The sequence below is a fragment of the Tenrec ecaudatus genome, chromosome 4 (assembly GCF_050624435.1).
Source record: "Tenrec ecaudatus isolate mTenEca1 chromosome 4, mTenEca1.hap1, whole genome shotgun sequence".
In the NCBI taxonomy this organism is placed as follows: Eukaryota; Metazoa; Chordata; class Mammalia; order Afrosoricida; family Tenrecidae; genus Tenrec; species Tenrec ecaudatus.
In genome coordinates, this window is record NC_134533.1 from 53,071,589 (window position 1) to 53,088,817 (window position 17,229).

General features: G+C 56.2%; 1 protein-coding gene across 1 annotated transcript in view; it reads right to left on the minus strand.

Annotated features, from left to right (window-relative positions):
- Positions 1–17,229, minus strand: part of OTOG (otogelin) — a 78,061-nt gene that overhangs the window by 11,609 nt on the left and 49,223 nt on the right. The window contains exons 33-44 of the mRNA XM_075547705.1: positions 16,027–16,305; positions 13,914–14,031; positions 12,489–12,568; positions 10,306–12,110; positions 9,707–9,875; positions 9,408–9,553; positions 8,814–8,903; positions 5,352–5,535; positions 2,058–2,278; positions 1,736–1,874; positions 749–943; positions 325–537 (exon numbers count right to left, since the gene is read on the minus strand). Of these exons, the coding sequence (XP_075403820.1) occupies positions 325–537; positions 749–943; positions 1,736–1,874; positions 2,058–2,278; positions 5,352–5,535; positions 8,814–8,903; positions 9,408–9,553; positions 9,707–9,875; positions 10,306–12,110; positions 12,489–12,568; positions 13,914–14,031; positions 16,027–16,305 (3,639 nt within the window). The remainder of the gene's footprint in view (positions 1–324; positions 538–748; positions 944–1,735; positions 1,875–2,057; positions 2,279–5,351; positions 5,536–8,813; positions 8,904–9,407; positions 9,554–9,706; positions 9,876–10,305; positions 12,111–12,488; positions 12,569–13,913; positions 14,032–16,026; positions 16,306–17,229) is intronic.

The following is a 17,229-nucleotide window of genomic DNA, read 5'->3' on the forward strand; positions in this document are numbered from 1 at the left end:
AGATGTTGAGAGGAGACCGGGAACTATGGCCTGAGCTGGCAGAGGACACCCTCTGCTAGAACTGACCCAACGCCCAAACTTGTCATCTTCCAAACACACCAAGACTCAAGGCATCTACCTGGGCTGTTTCTGTTTCTGGGGGACTAAATAATGTATAATCCACAGTCCCTGCTGCCCCGACCAGAGTTCCCAACAACTCCCCCCACACACACACACACATCCACACCCCACAAGACGCTTTGATCTCCAAGCCTTGTCCCACCCATGAAGCCAGTGGACAGGGCTGGTGGCCATAGCTGAGTTCAGGGTTGTGAAATAACTCACCACAAACAGCCCCCAGGCAGCAGGGGTCCTCGGTGGGCTGCAACAGGGCCACCTCCCCAAAGCGTGGGCAGCTCTCAGGGCGGGGTCCTGGGCAGTCCAGGTCCACAGGAACCACGGTGTCCGGGGCTTGGCACTGGTGCTGGCAGCAGCCACTGAGCGAGCTGTTCCAGGTCTCCCCCAAGGCTCGTGGCACTCCTGCACTGTCAGTGCAGGCTGCAGGGGTGGCAAGGTGGGCAGGAGACTGAGGAGGGGGCGGAGGAAAGACCCCGACTCTCCCAAGCCACACTAGACCCTCTCGGGAGCAGTGCCCATTCACAAGACAAACCCAAAGGGACAGCATATAGACCTGAGCATAGGGGGCACAAGGGACCCAGGCTGAGGGCAACCGTGGGGAGAGCCCCGGGCACGGGAAGGAAGGACCCACCACACTTGTCCTCCGGGATGCAGAGTGCCGAGTGGAGGCGGTGCAAAATGGTGCCCTCTGCGCAGACGCAGCCCTCGCCCAGCACCTGGCACTGCTCTGGGTCCAGGGGGCCCAGGACCCCATCCTGGCAGGTCTCTGGGGGCTCACAAGCTGCTACACATGGCTGGTATGTGGAGTCACTGGAGCACAGGAAGGCTGCAGGGGCACAGTGGGCACCAGGGCTCACTCAGAACCTGGCTAGGGCTCCCTTCTGATGGCCGAGAGGGCAGGAAGGGCTGGGGAGCCACCCAGAGCATCGCTGCTGCCTCACAGCCTGCACCACAGAAACCGAGGGTACGGGCATCCCAGGCCCTCCTCTGGACCAGGTGTTAGCACAAACATCCCATGGGCCCAGACCAGCCTGCCTGGTACTACTCAACAAACACATGTACTGCCATTGAGTCAATCCTGGCTCGTGACGACCCGACAGGGCAGGGCAGAAGTGCCCCTAAGGTTTCCAAGACTGTAACTCTTTATGAGAACAGAAAGCCTCATTTCGCCCCCAGGGAGTGACTGGTGGTTTTGACCTGCACCCCTTGCAGTTAGTAACCCCATGCATGACCACTAGGCTACTGCAAGCAACACCAGGAGGTGACTATTATCATTGTCCCATTTCAAGGTGAGGCAAAACAACTCCGAGAAATGGCGTAATTAACAACTAAATCATACTGGTTCTTTAACATAGACTATAATGAAGTACACAGATGGGTTGATCTGTGATTTTATTTATAAGGTCTTTATAAATTTATTAACATGAGGGGGCTTGAAAACGTTGCTGGGAAAATTCCTTGATCTTTTAATCCCCCTTGGAACTCCCCTGGTATCTGGGGATGGACGCATGGAGGGGTCATGACATCTGCAAAAGCCCAGACTTGACCTGTGGCCAGCAGCCTGGGCCCCCTCTACTGGGGACGGAGGAGCAACACCGCCCCGGCCCAGCACACTCACGGCAATAGTCGGAGCGCCGCCACTCGATGCACACGTGGAACTTGTGGCACATGGCCACGTACACAGTTAGAGCCACACAGGGCTGCTGCACGTACTTGGTGTCCTGGATCCACAGCTCACAGAAGGCCTCCGGGGGCACCTGGGCACAGGAACCAGGCAGTGCGGGGCTCTTCCGGCCTCATCCTGCACCCGCCTCAGGGCCCAGCTCCTCCCAGGCCTGCCCAGAGGGGACGCGGAGCCTGCGCAGGCTCGCAATTGCTTCCCGCGCACTCAGACACGCCCAGCCCGGGACGCCTCCCCACCCTGCACTCGTGGCACCTACGAAGCGGTGGCATGCGCTGAAGGTGCGGTTGGACACCATGCGCAGGCAGGGCGAGCAGTCAGCCGTGGCGCAGCTGTCCGGGCGGAAGCGGGTCTGGCCCACCGAGGTCAGGGAGCTGGGCACCTGCCAGCTGTCCAGGAAGGGAGCGGGGTCCTCGGTCCCACCTATCACAGAGCCATCCTCCAGGGTGAGGTCATTAGCTGCATCACCATCACAGATACCTGAAAGGGGGGAGATGGTCCCCGCAATCCCATCCATCCCCAGTGCTTCCCAGCCCCAGCCCCAGCCCCAGCATGTGTATTCCTGCTACACAACGATGCTTGATGCTGGTTTCATATTATCCCCACAGTATTGATGCAGGAAACGAGGCCCACAGAGCTCGGGCGCGCTGCGCAAGGATATGCTTTGTGCTCAGGGAATACACATCCAAGCAAATATAGATAGGAATTGCCCCCTAATTTTGCAATTCCTAACGCTGATCAAAATAAAGCATATCTCGAAAAAATATGCTTTGGCAGATGGCTACCTCTGTTACCTCTTCTCCGGGCACTCAGCTAGCCTGTTTCCCAGTCCCCGTTGCAGCTGACTGAGACCACGTGACTGAGTTCTACCAATGGAATGTGAGCTAAGGCACCACTGGCGGGCCTCATCCAGGAAAGTTTCCCATACCCCAGCCGCCATGTTCCTTTCCCTTCTGTAGAGTTAGGGGCTGCATGTGGGAGACGGCCGATCCTCCAGGTGGAAGGGCTCTGGGCTGTGGCTAACCAGTGAGATGAGGTGACTGGTATTAGTGCACCTGGATGGGGATCAGATGGAAGGTCATCTGTTTGAGCCACTGGTATGGCCTTGACTGCCCTTCAGCTTCACGTTTTTCCAATGTGCTCTCTGCAATACCTACATGCCTCTCTGCCCAGGGCCTTGCCTAGGCTGCTCCTGCCCCATAAATGCTTTCTTAGAAGGTGTGCCTTCAAGGAAGCGTGGTGCACCTGCCCACAACCATCCTGATTCTGTACGGCAGTTACTGGTTTACAGGTCCATCTCTCACAGAAGATTTTAGCTCTCTGAGGACAAGACACTGATCTTGTCTTTTTTTCCAAGATACCTAGCAATGAATGTGCCCAGAAAACTGGGTGTGGTAGTTCAGAAAGACAGAGGTATGAGCTGGCTGATATCTCTGACACTGCCCACCACCAGTCCTATGAACATAAAGCATGATTTAATAAGTGACCCTCAGATTGGATCATTGGCGCCCCTCCCTGGCCAGCTCTTTGGTCTTGTCTTTGAGGCCCCAAGGGGGTCACCAAGGAAGCACTAGCTCCCTGGACTCCTGCTGGCCATGCATTTGGGCAGCAGGAAGAAATGGTGTGAAGAGGATGGTAGCTGGGTTGTCGGGTTAGTGACGGGGCTCTCTCTGAAACTGGACTGTGTCAGCTTCTCACTTCCAAGCTCCTGTGACCAAACTAAGGAAAGAAAACTAGCACACTGCCAGTGAGTGTGTCAACTCCCTCACACAAGAACCCTGTAGGCCAGCGTCGACCTGCTCTGACGGGGTCCCAGACCGTGAATCTGGACACAGCTGTGTCTCCTGGGACAGCAGCTAAAAACAACGTGTTGCACAAACGAGAGTTGAGCCTGGGCAGACTGACTCGGGCCAGAGTGGCGCAGAGGGTTTAGGGTGGAAAGGTGCTCGTAGGTGCAGAGGATGTAATGTGGGTGTGCATGCTTCTTCTCGTCTCGTGTACTCAACCATTTCCACCAGTCATACAGGCACTTCTAAAATTAGATTTACGAGGTCTGTCAGCCATCCCACGCTGCCCCCACATTGCCCTCCCCCATTTTTGCTCCCAAAGACAATAGCTTTTGTTGTCCTTTGTTTATTCCACGTTTGCCCCTAATCCCTAATAGCATGTTGATACTGGCATTTCTTGAGTTTTATGTACCGTGTGTATTCGTGTATAAGCCAAGCTTTTCAGCACATTTTCACTGCAGTTTTTATGGTGAAATCAGGTGCCGTGGTTGATATTCGGGTCAGCTTATACTCGAGTATCTCCGGTATGGATTCGTTTCTCAGATGTCTATGTTAGCTACTGACTCTGCTGTGGACATTGGGGCTGTGTGCTTAGCCTTTCTTGTGCTTTTCACTACACGAACCGCAAATGTTCTAGTGAAATAATTTTTCATCTGAATACTTTCCAGACCCCAAAGTAACCTTAGGAGCTCTGGTGGCCCTGTGGGATGAGTGTCAGGCTGCTGACTATAGGGTTAGTTCAAACCCACTCACCACTCCATGGGAGGAAGATGAAGCAATCTATCCCTATGGAGATTCACAGCCTTGGGAACAGCCTCTAAGACAGTGGGTGAGGTTTGGGTCTCAAACACAAACTCACTGCCATAGAGGTGATTCCAATTCCTGGCAACCCTGCCTCCGGGGATTGCTGAGACTGAAAATCTGTCTGAGTCGGAGCCTCCGCTTTCTCCCCCAGAGAGCCTGGGGGTCTCGGGCTGCTGACCTTGTGGCTTGCAGCCCCAGGAGTAACCCACTACACCACCAGGGCTCTCGGTGTTTTATTGAGGTAACCGAAAAGTCTCTTTTAGAGACCCTTCTCCTGGAGCTGCCTTGCTCCTGCTCTGGGCTGTGCAGATGTCACTCGTCATCCACGGACACCCTCAGTCTTGTCCCCACACTGGAGGGTCCCCAATTCCAAGTCTCCACTCGGCATTGCCAAGTGTAAGTGCTTCTACATCAGCCATCACTTCAACCATGGCAAGGTGCAGCAGCCTACATCCCCAAGCCCCCGGGCCCCTCCTTTTTCTATTAGGCCACACTCAGTCCCTTAGGACTAGCCCTATGCACAGCGGCATCTCTGCTGTGTGACCTTAGGCAGCCACTTAACCTCTCTGAGCCCCCTTTCTTCTTCAGTTCAAAGGGGCTATCATGCCCCCCTCTCAAGGCAGTTGTGTGGCTGACCTGGAACAAGCGAGGTCAGTGTGTGCAAAAGCTTTGTGAAGTGCCCCGGCAAATGCAGACGGGGAGGATTATCTGGCATTAGGAGGCTGTCAGGAGCTGACAGACAATCCCGGCTGAGGTGACAACTGGCCGAGGCCAGAGCCCTGCACCATCTCCCTGCTGGCTGCCCCAGAATGTAAGATGTTCTGCCTCTGTGCTCTGGCAGCCCTGCTAATCTTACCCTATGACCTGGCATCCCGTCCCTGCCTCCCCTGGGTGCCTGTGCCTCAAGGCATAGGTGGGCCTGGAAAGCATCCCTCTCCCTCCCCACTTGGGTCCCACCTCACCACACAGACCACGGCCCTGGACCTCGGCAGCTTTGCTGGCCTCCAGGATCATGAGCCCCGAGCTGTGAAGCCACTGGATCTGAATGTGTGAAGGGGTCCGGATCACGTACATGTGGCCTGTGTCCTCGATTCTGAACCCATACCTGTTCACAGGGGGGTGCACTGGCTGTGAATCCGCAGTTACCTGTGTTTGGGAGAGGGTGGGGTGGTATGTGAGAACAACTTGTCCGTCCGTCCATCCATCCATCCATCCATCCATCCATCCATCCATTTGACAACCATTCCTTAGGCACTTGCTATGTATCCGGCTCTGTTTCCAGTAAACATGGAAAGACATAGTCCAAGATGACATGAGAGAATCTGGAAACACTTTTATACACAAAAGTCAAAGAAACCAGAAAAGCCAGCTGGAGCCAAGCAACGTCTCCATACCCAAAGAACCACCAACCCTGAGCCATTCAACACGTTTCTCTTTCCTGATCCTGATTCTGCTGTGGCCAGTTCCTCAGCGAGATTTTCCTGGAACGTCCAGCCTCTAAGCTGAGCATACCTTCTCTGGGTGTCCCTATCCTGGGCTGTCCAAGGGACAGCATCTATTTGCCCCCTCACCAAAATCACAAGCGGACCGTGCGTTTCTCTAGGATATTAAGTCTGATCATCTTGAAATCCCAAGTCCATGCCCTGGGCCTGACATAAATTAGAACTCAATTAATGTTTCTTAAATACACACCCAATGCTCACATTTTCAAGTTCTTTAAATTAAATGAAATAAAACCTCTCTTATGGAGCCCTGGTGGGGTAGTGGTTAAGTGTTGGGCTGTGAGCTCCATGGTCAGCAGTTCGAAACCAGCAGCAGCACAGCGGGTGAGAGACTGGGCTTTCCACTTCTTTATAACAAGTAGATTCAGAAACCCACAGGGGGTAGTTATAGGTCAGCATTGACTCGGTGTCAGTGAGAGATTGACTGCCTCTATTAATGAGGTTAAATGTGGTTGTATTACAAACTATCAGTTCTGCTCTGCAGAAATGTGAGATTTAAAAAATTAGGGGTTTAACATAGGAGTAATGACTTTATACCCATCCCCAAAGATGTCATTATGCTTTATCACCATGTGGCACATTATCCAGGACATGAATCACGGAGTCCCAGTCCAAGAGGCAGAAGGTTTAATGACCTTGGGGATGTCCCTGGGTGGCATAATAGGTGAGGGCTGGCCTCTTAACCCAAAGGTTGGTGGGTCAAACCGCCTGGAGGCATCTCAAAAGTAAGGCAAGGTCAACTCCTTCCTGCTTCCACGATCCCTGGAGCTCAGGGCCACCCTGCACACTCTGGGTCACCCTGAGTCGGGTAACCACATGACAGTCTCCCCTTCCCTCAAAGCAGCCTCCTGTTTTATTAACTGCTTTGTGGATGACCTAGAACATAAACTACAGTGATACCCAGTTGACAAACTCAATTTGTTCCAAACTTGTGTTCGAACTCCAAAATAGTTGGAGACATGAACATATTTTTCCCAAAAGAAATCATTAAAAATGCAAATAATTGGTTCTGAAGGCCAAAAAAATCACACTTATAAATCACTACCTTTTCGAATATCACTGTCTCAGATACACTGTTGCCATCCGTTGTTTCTGATGTATCCAAACTAACAGTCCCTTTCAACCTCTTCATGGTTCTTTGTTTCGTAGTTAACCATTTCACACCTTTTGCTACATTTGCCACTTTAATCACTCGCCCCTCCCCCCATGTTGACAGTGTCGACATCCTGGTGTTGTATTCAGCTGCCTAATCAGACAAGCAGAGATCCGATTCGAATTTCGCAGTGTTTTTTTCCCTTTGGCTCTATCGGCTTTCCTGCTGGTATCACTGACTTCCTTTGGAACCGTGGTTATGATATTCTGCACAAGGTTACGATATTCTGCTGAGCCTCTGTCTGAGCAAACGAGGCGCTTAGCCGGATTAACACATCTCCCTTTTGTGTCCAGGGCTCACTCAGCCTGTAACAGGTATTTTTTCAAATTAGATTTTGACTCAACTATGGCGCAAAGTTACAGATTTTTTTCTCAAACTTTGTTGTTGGCTTAGTAGAAAGTTCAAGTGTGTCGAGGACAGAGGTCCTGGCCCAAGGGTCAGAAGACTCTGTGCCCTTGGGAGGAGCAAGGATTGCTAGTGCCTCTGAATGGATGACCCAGCTGCCCACCACAGGGGCGGATCTTGGCTGGACTCTCCGGCCCTTTGACAGAGTCCCTTCATTCCACTAGTGAAACTTACACCTGTGGCCCCTGGGAGTGTGGCAAGGCCCTCGCAGCATGTTCTCCCAGCCACCATCTTTAACCATTCATTACTTTAACCACAATAATTAAGGGCAGTGTCGCTTGCCATGCCGGCTTCCTCGCTCACACAAGTGCTCCGGCGATGCTTCTTTCCTGGGCATTCCAGAGGACCCATCATCCTAAATAGTACAGTCACTTCTAAGCTGACGATCGCTTTTCCGTGGACCTGACTCGGTGTTAAGGAGCCCTGCGGGTGTGATGGCTTAAGTGCTCAACTGGTCATGGAAAGGCCCACCCACCCAGTGGCTCTGCAGGAGACGGTGAATCTGCTCCCACGGAGATGGCAGCCAGGAAAACTCCACGGGGCCATGCTCCTTGGTCAGACTGGGTCTCCATGCCCACCGACACTCAATGACAACAACTCTGTGTTGGACTCTCTGGGTGGCCCAAATGGTCAGCGCACTAGACCGCGGACCTTAAGGTTGGAGACTCATGTCCACCTGGAGGTGCCCTGGAAAAACAGGCTGGTGACCTCCTTCTGGAAAACCAGCTATGGTGAGTTGAGAATATGTGTTGTCATTCCCAGCCTGTGGGTCTAATGCCACTGGGGATGAGCTGTCTGTGCTGCCGTCAGGAGCTGGGGCTGTTGTCGGCTGTGTCCGAATCCATCTCGCCAGGGATATAAAGGCGATGACGCAAACAAGCGAAGGAGCAGATATGGGAGGAGAGAGATGGCACGCGCATCACACACACACACACACACACACACACACACACACCCATGAACATTGCCCAAGAGCAACAGAACCTTCCTCCAGAGCCAACAGGCAGAGGGAGCCTTCCCTGGGGCCAGCCTCCTCCAATCCTAGACGTCTAGTTTTCCAACTGTGAGAAAATCAGTTCTGCTCATCAAAGCCTCCCCTGTGGTATTTCTGCATAAGGACGACTCCGGCTGCTGAAGATCCTTTGGGGCGCAGTTCTACTCTGCCCTGCCAGGGGCGCCATGAGCCAGGACCAACTTGATGGGGAGCAGGCTGAACTTTGTATTATTTCTCTTGAAGAGAGTCCCCTCCTCACCTGTCTCTTCCACCACTTCCGAGCTGAGCCGCAGACCCTACCACACCGGACACCCTGCTGCTTGGCACTTGGCTGCCCAGCCCTGGAGGGCCGGCCCTTGGATGCGCTCACCTTCCGGTTGAAGCGGTCGATGGTGACCTGATGTCCCAGGTGAGTCACATTTAGCATCACGAGGCAGAAGGGCGGCCAGTTGAGGTGCCCCTGCAGAGAGAGCCCCACTCATCAACCTGCAGCCCAGGTGCAGCAAGCGTCAGCACAGCCTCCCTGCCCACTACCCTGGTGCGCCCATCACGGCTGCGCAGATGGTGCAATGCCGTCCGTCCGTCCGCTGGCACACTGCTAGCCCCACCCGACCTCACACAAGCCCTGCGGGGACAAGGACCGCCTCCTTCCATGGGGGCATCTCAGTGGGCCATCCCCCACTGCTCCCAGGAGACAGCTTAGGAGAGACCTGGCCCCTCTTCACTCCAGTGCCCTCCCCCTCTGCCCTGCGCCAGGAGGACTGGCTGGGTGACTTCGCAGGCCTCAGAAAGGGCCAGGAGGTGGCAGACTGCACCCAGCCCTTTCTCCAGAGCTGCGAGGTGGTGCAAGGAGCTGTTGTCCCAGGTGCGTGTGTACCCTCCCCTTCAACTGGCACCCTTCAACTCCCAACCCACCCCCCTCGAGCCCCAGGGCACCAGCAGGAGGGGCAGCCAGGGTGGTCACCAGGTTGGCACTTTTGCAGTCAAGGACGTGGACAGTGACCATCTCATCAGGGCTCTGGCTGAGGATGGAAATGGCCTCCTTGAACAGGGCCACGTGGCTCCCGTCGAAGGTCACAAAGCTCAGGTCGGGGAAAATGGAGCATCGACCTGGGGAGGGCGCAGGGGGGGAGAAGAGGGCAAGGGTTCAGGAGAGTCACTCAGGCTAGGGGTCCCTGGGTAGGAAATCTATGAAGTCAGAGATCAGAGGTCACATGGGAGGGGTCTGTGAGGTCAGAGGCCACGGCTGACACCAGGACTCACAGGCACACTCCCAGAGTGGGCAGCAGTGGTCCCCGCCCACCCGAACGGCAAAGCCCAGCACCCCACAGCGGGGGGGCGCAGCGCCGTGGGGACAGTGCTGAGTCTGATTCACACGGATCAACTGGCCGTCCAGACAGATGTGGCGGACGCAGTCCTGCTCGGCGATTGGCTGAGGACAGAGTGGGGAGGGGACTACATGAATGTCCACCCTAGACTAGAGGCCAGAGCCACCCACCCCAACCCTCAGGCTGCACAGAAGGTATACAGAGGGTGAACAGAGTCCCCTCCCAGTGTGAGCTCCACTGCACAGAGGGCCTGCGCCTCTACCCACCCCGGGAGGCGGGGGCTGGACTCCGGAGAGGCCTGGCGTCTAGGGTCCTGGCTCTGACTACTCTGCTTGGCTGCCTGACCTGCTCAGAATACTCCAGGGATACCAGTGTGCACACTCGCCGGCTCATACGCATGGAAACATAGGCACCGCTGACACTTGGCCCGTGATGCCCCCAAAGCTGCTTTGCCCATACGCACAACACCCCAAACACACGCTTGCACCAGCTCAGCCCCCACGCGCGTGCAGGCAGCCAGAGCAAGTCACTCACAATGCAGGTATCAGATGTGTTGGTCTCCGTGTCTGCCGTCCAGGCCTCAGCCAGGCCCTCGGGGATGCTTTTGGCTGGTGCTGAGCGCCCAGACTGCTCAGTGGTGGCCTCTCCCGCTGGTCCTGTGGGGGGCTGAGGTCCTGCCGGAGTGCCATGGGCCTCAACCTGCTGAGGGAGTGGAACCAGCGAGCTCTCCCAAGAGGTGGTCCTGGTGGACAATTGGCTCGGGGCATACCATGTGGGCACTGGTGGCACCGAGCCAGCTCGGGGACCCTCGGCCTCAGTCACCCAGGCAGTAAGAGTGTGGCCCAGAGTCGCTGTGAGCTCTGCGGGCCCATCCAGGGCCGAGCCATGTGCTAAGGTGGACAGAGCCCCTGGCTCCGACAGCGTGGCCCTCTTCCCCGTGGTGCTCTCTGCTGAGGTGACAGAAACTTCAGAGGCCACCCCCTCGGCTGCGGCCACGACTCCAGCAGTTGACAGCGTTACCCCCAGAAGCAGGTCTGGAGCTATGCCTGTTGTCTGGGCGGCAGTGTGACTTGGTGGGTGCCCCGGGGCCATGACAGCCGGGCTGAGAGGCAGGACTGGGCTGAGTGTCCAAGCAGGTGAGGCCGTGGCCATGGCCAGAGATGTAGCCTGCTGTTGGCGTGAAGAGGTGGTGCTAGAGCCTTTGGGGCCAGGCGTGGCCACTGGGGCAGAGGTGCCCACCTTGGCCAGGGGCAGGCTGGTGTCAGGAGGGAGGCCCGAAAGGAGCTGGGATGGCCGAGTCGAGTCCAGGGACTTGAAGGGGGTGGCACCTAGCCCTTGAGCAACTGTGGGCCGGCTAGAGGCAGCTGGGGCCTTAGGGGGCAAAGCCAGAGGCCCCCTGGTGGCAGTGGTGGTGGTGGTGATGGTGGCGGTGGTGGTGATGGTGGTATGCTGGGTGGGGCGGGGTGGAGCAGTGCGAGAGGGACTTGGCTGTGGCAGGCCCCCTGGCTGCCCGTGCCCGGGTTCAACCTTCTCAGAGGACAGCACGACCTCTACTCTCTTGGTTGTGGCAAGATGGAGGGGAGCCGAGGGTGGGGGGCTGCTGGGAGTGGAGAGGCTCTGGGGCAGGGTAGCCAGGGGTCCCCCTGTCCTGTGTGTGACCTTGGCTATGGTGGCTGTCAGCAGGGCTTTGTGGGACCCCGAGGAGGTGGCAGGCCTGGTGGTCACTGCTGGGGAAGCCCCTGGCATAGAGGAGGGGCTTGCCGGTGGCCTCAGGCTGGAGATGGGTGGCAAGGATGTGGACTTAACAGGCCAGGGGCCGTGGCTGGGCACCGTCACGGCTTTGGTCAGGAGTGGGAAGCGAGGCACAGGGGGCGACCGGGAGGAGACAGTGACATTGCGGGTCTCTGGGAGGGTCACAGTCACCCTGAGGGTCTCCACAGCACTGGGCGCTGGACCAGGAGTGGGTTTTTGCGGTGAAAGGTGGAGGGATGTGGATGGTGGGGTGTGGAGGGCGGCCGGCTGACCATCAGGTGCTCCCTGGCTGGTCGGGGCCTCAGTGAGGTGGACGGGGAGATAAGATGCAGGGAGCCCCTGCAATGGCTGCAGGATGGACAGGGTGGAGCCTGGAGCTGGTGCTGGCCCCTCAGTGGCCGCCGGCGGTGGGCTCAGGGTTGTGGTGAGGGGGGCGGCTGTGGGGTGGGCTGGCCTGTGGGGAGGGGTCGTGGGAGTTTCCTGTGGGAGGGGCAGCTCCTGGACACCAGGGGTGGACAGCTCTTGTCTGGGAGGCTGCGTCTCATTGCCAAGGGTCTCTGTGGGGACCCAGACCACTGGATCCACACCTGGGGAAGATGACAGAGAAGCTTAGGTAGGTGGGGAAGGTGACCTCAGAGGGGCTGCGATGACTGGGTTCCTGTGAGCTGAGGGGGCAGCCGCTTCTGGCTTCCCCAGGCAGCCTGCTCCACTCAGGGTCTGTCCCCAGGCGGATCAGCAGGTGTCACCCTGGGCCCACAGCCAGCTCGGCACCTGGCTGCCTGTGCTCTCGCTCCAGACCCTGAGCCAGTAAGCGCCCTCTCCAGGCCTCTGTGTTTCCCTCCGTGAAAAGGGCGGGTGGGCCAGATGGCCTGACCCCTATGCTGACCCTGCTTTCCCGGGGCCATGCCCAGCGAGGCCTGGGGGTTACAGGAAACAGATGGAGGGAGGAGCTGTTGGAAACTCACAGTCTTCCAGGTAGACGCATCTCTGAGTGACTTCATCCAGGACCCTGGGGGCGGGGCACACGGGGACACAGCCTTCCACCCTGCCAACAGAGCAGGAGCAGGTTAGCAGTCTGCGGCAGGGTCACCCGGTCTTTTCTGGCAGAGGACAGGGCTCCCCTTTGCGTAATATACACCCGTGTGTGTGTTATCTTACACACTCACGCGAGTCTCCATTAAGACACCGGTACACGGGGATTTCGGAGCACGCTGCCCAAACGTGCACAAGGCACATGTTTGCAGAGGAGCTCACTCCGACAGGGCAACACGTGAACAAGGTTTGGGTTTGCACGTGCATGTGGAGCACTCACACAAACCCGCACACGTCCCCACATAAGTGCAGTCTCATGTAGCTTTGCACACCCATCCAAGTAGGCAGGCCTCAAAGCAGTCACACACACATGTATAAACATAGACATATACACACACCCCACACACATACACACACAAGCAATCAGTGTGAGCACCACCCTTGGACACATAACTGCACAAAGCACTAAACACATACAGCCTGCACAGGTTGTATTGCACACACACATACACACATTCTGTTCCATGCACAGTATCCCCAAACAGATATGCACATACGTCTGTATTAAGGCATAGTCACTCTGGTACCCACCTTCTCATGCCACAGCACATGAAACACACCCAAACACACATATAAATGCATGTGAGTACAGGCAGTCCTGAATTACAAACGAGTTCCTAAATCTGACTCGCAGCTGAATGGGTCCGTAAATGGGAACAGCCCGTATCAAACACCAGTTGGTCCTTTGCTTGTCTTCGTCTTCAGTTAATATGTGATGAGCTCTCTGTGCACAGGAAACCCTGAACGTCTCCAGATATACTCGAGCATCTTTAACATCATACTACCAAACCAGAACCCAAACTCACTGCCATCGAGCGGATGCCGACTCACGGCGATGCTCTAGGACAAGGCAGAACTGCCCCCTGTGGGTTTCTGAGATGGTAACTGTTCACGGGAGTAGAAAGCCCCGTCTTTCTCCCAAGGAGCGGCTGGTGGTTTCAAACTGCTGACCTTGCAGTTACAGCCACTGATCACCTCTGTGCCACAGGGACACAGTAACAACAACAATAACAACATTTTGACGTGTGTCACAAAATAGCATCCATCTGTTATTACAAGCCATCGTGTGTACCTTGAGTTTTTAATATTTTTTATAGGGGCCAGTTCGTAAGTGCAGGTTGCACCTCAGTTGGAGATCTATGGCCCAGAGGCTGCCGGTACTTACATACATACACCTCAGTGCACGGGCATGCCTCCGTCCATGGACTACACACAAGCCCATGCACACAGTGAGACAAGCTTGCACCCAGGCATGTTCAAACACACGGGTGTACACACCTGGACCCCTGCCTGCTTACCTGGGCACCTCCTGGCAACTGGCTGCCTGTGGGTCCCGGCAGGTTTGGAAACAGGGGCTGGCACAGGCATCATAGCGCCACTCACAGATGGGGTAGGCAGCCCCCAAGGGCTTGACACCTGGAAGGCACCCACCCCAGGGCCCTAGCCTGAGACAGCACCAACCAGTCCCAGGTCAGGTGCCAGAGGACAGAGGTCATCCCAGGCCACCCTGTGTCCTCCCTGTGCCATGGACCAGACCAATGGCCTCATGTAGGCACCATGAAGAAAACGAAAAAGCCAACCCAAAGGGAAACATGGGGTTAATGTCTTCTAGTTGGAGCCATGGGGGCTTGGGGTGGGGTGGGGGACACATCAGGGTTGGGGCTGGGCCTTGAGAGCAGCCAGAGGAAGTTTGGACCTCTTGCCCTGAGAGCAGGGTGTTCAGGCTCAAACGGTATCCAGGACTCAGTCTCCATGCCCAGCCCTTGGGGGTGAGGTGAGGCATTGGAGCAGGGGTCCCTTCTCTCAGTTCAAGACCTGCTGGCCATCCCCCCTGCCCTCTCTCTTCCCAGAGGGCCACCCTGGGGCGTCCTCTTTGTAAGCCGGTCTTCCACTTGGAGGGTGTGGTTGATCTGCCCACTGCCCTTGTTCTGTAGCTAGGGCAAACAGAAACCATATTAATAACAAGGGCATCCGCCGATCCTGAAATGCTCCAAGTACGATGCTAGACCTCCCCCGAGGGCGCGCTCAGTCATCCTCCTGGGAGACTGTGAGTATCCCGTTCTGTAGACGAGAAAACGGGGTCGCAGAAGGCAGAGGAACTTTTCCAGGGGAAACTTTCCTGAAAGAGACTTAGAGGCTAGTGCTTTGATAAGTGAAGGGTCCTCAGGAGGTGGCCCGCGGGGTGCTGAAAGGCAGCAAAGACCTCGGACCACCTTGGCACACAGGTCAGACCCCAGACTGAACAAGGAGGTGGGATCCAACAGGGAGGCAGCCCCACACAGCTCCTCCAGGCTCCCCGATTGCCATGCAGCTTCTATGAAGAACCTCAGAGCCAAGAACTGACATTGCCAGTTGGAGGGGTGGGGGGAGGGAGGGGAACACCTATTGTGTGCCAGACCCTGAGGATATATATAGAGTCAATCGTCTCAACAACCTGATGAGGCAAATGCTCCCATTTCACAGGTGAGGAAACAGACTGGGAGATAGGGTTCTCCTCCAACATCAGGATTTGGATCTGAGGCCATCAGGCTGGTACCCTTCTGCCTGGTGCATTCCAGAAAGGAGCGCATGCCAGCATTCCTATCCTGGACGAGTCTTCCCCTCCCACGCAGTGGCAGAGCTGTCCTGGGTGGGCCTCCGTAAACATAAACACAGAATGTCAGGAGGAGCTCGCCCAGCCTTGCAAGTGGGTTGTGGCCTGGATAAGCTGAGGGCTGGCTGGGGACACCTATGTGGACATGTGCATGGGCCCCTTCCTCCAGCAGGTACAGACAGACCTGTGCTCACACTGTACAGAGAGGCCGGGCCGGAGCAATAAAGAAATTATGATTGCTTCCTCAATGGGCCAGGCTGAGAAGAAATGACATGGGGCGGGGGCAAACACACATGGTAGAGAGGGTGGCAAAGCCCTGGAGCCCCCTTGGCCTTGGTGGAAAGTCGGGGCGCTGCTCCATCCATGTCCAGGTAGAAGAGGGTCCCCCATTGGCCAGCAGGCGGTCTTTGAGCTCGTGAGGCAGGCATGTGTTCCCATCAGCAAGAAACCCGAGTCTCCGGCCACGCACGCTGCGGCCAGGACTGTTTCCCCTTCACGTCCACAAAGGCCATGGTATTTTTAGATCTTGTGGTTGGCCTGTGGCCGGAGGCAGGGCCCAGGAGAGCCTCCAGGAGCTGGCCGAGTCTCAGGCCACACTGTCCAGGGCTCTGCAGCCGCCAGCATGGAGGTTGGATCACCTCCTATCCCAGGGGGCTCGCTGCACGACCTCCTTGGGGGTCGCCGCACGGCCTCCTTGGGCCAGGACAATGAGAGTGCTCTTTGGGGGCAACTGGAGGGCTCAGATGGGGAGAGGGCAGGGAAGGGAGATGAGTGAGGAGAGTAGAGGGTTCAAGGGCAGCCGCAGGGTGGATACCTACCTAGCAGGTGGAAGAGCATGTTCCGGCGGAAGGCCGCTGTGTGCTCGTATAGCCGCAGGACCAGCGTGGAGCCCAACCCATAAAGGAAGGAGCCAGGCTCCGCCAGGGACTCCAGTGCCACCAGGCCTGCCTGCCATGTCCCCCGGTGCAGTGAGAAGGTGGCATGGTGGTAGAAGGCATCACTGCCCTGCCACTTAGCCAGCTCCAGAGACCCATTGGCTGTGACTCGGAGGAAGAAGTTGGGCCTGTCCGCTGACTCCAGGGATACTGCGTCAGGATCTGCAACGAGCCATGTGGTCAGGTCAGCAGAGGGCGTGATCCGGACGGCGGGCTTGAGTGTGTAAGGCAACATCCAGGCAAATGACTCCACTCTCAACAACTCTCTCTCTCTGCGGGTTGGCTGTACCCGCTCCGGCTTGCCTGCCAGTCTCCCCTCTGCCCACACCATGCTGCCTGCAGGCTGTTTTCCGGCTCACACAGGCTCCGGCTGAGATGCCGTGGCGGTTAGTGGCTGTTGAGTAGAGTCATGCTACATGTGCCAAGCAGAACCACTTAGAGACCATACAGTTCCCAAGGCTGAACTGTTGGAGGCAGATCAGCAGGTCACATTCCCATGCTTCGCGGCTGGGCCTTGGCTGGGTTTGAACAAGCCACCTTTCGATTAGGAGTCCAGCACTTCACCATTTTCCCCACCCAAGGACTCCTCTTGCCCCAAGTAGTGGAGGATGAAAGAAGACATCCTAACAGAAGGAGCATAAACTCAGAGCTTGAAGGGGCAAAATCCCGAGTCCTGCATTTCTCCTTAAACATTCATATGACTTACACCTTCCCCTCTCGCCATCTTGCTGATGCATCGCTTTGGCCAGGCATAGTAGTCAGGATAAAGGGCTCTAGAACCCAAAGGCTACCTGTTAGCACCGCTCTGAGGAAGAAAGACGGGCTTTCTATTCCCGCCAAGAGTTACAGTCTTGGAAACTCACAGGAGCAGTTGCTATGGGGTCGACTCGATGGCAGTAAGTTTGGTCTGGTTATGTCGCCTACAGTGATTTGTGGTATCTCTCTGAGCCTCAGTTCTCTGGTTTGTCAATCGTGAAAAATCAGACCTCTCTCTCCTGAAGTCACCAGTAGCCTGTCCGTTAGACATAGTTTGGTGGCCTGTGTCCTACTGAATGCTAGGCCACTGGTATTTCAAAAGCCAGCAGG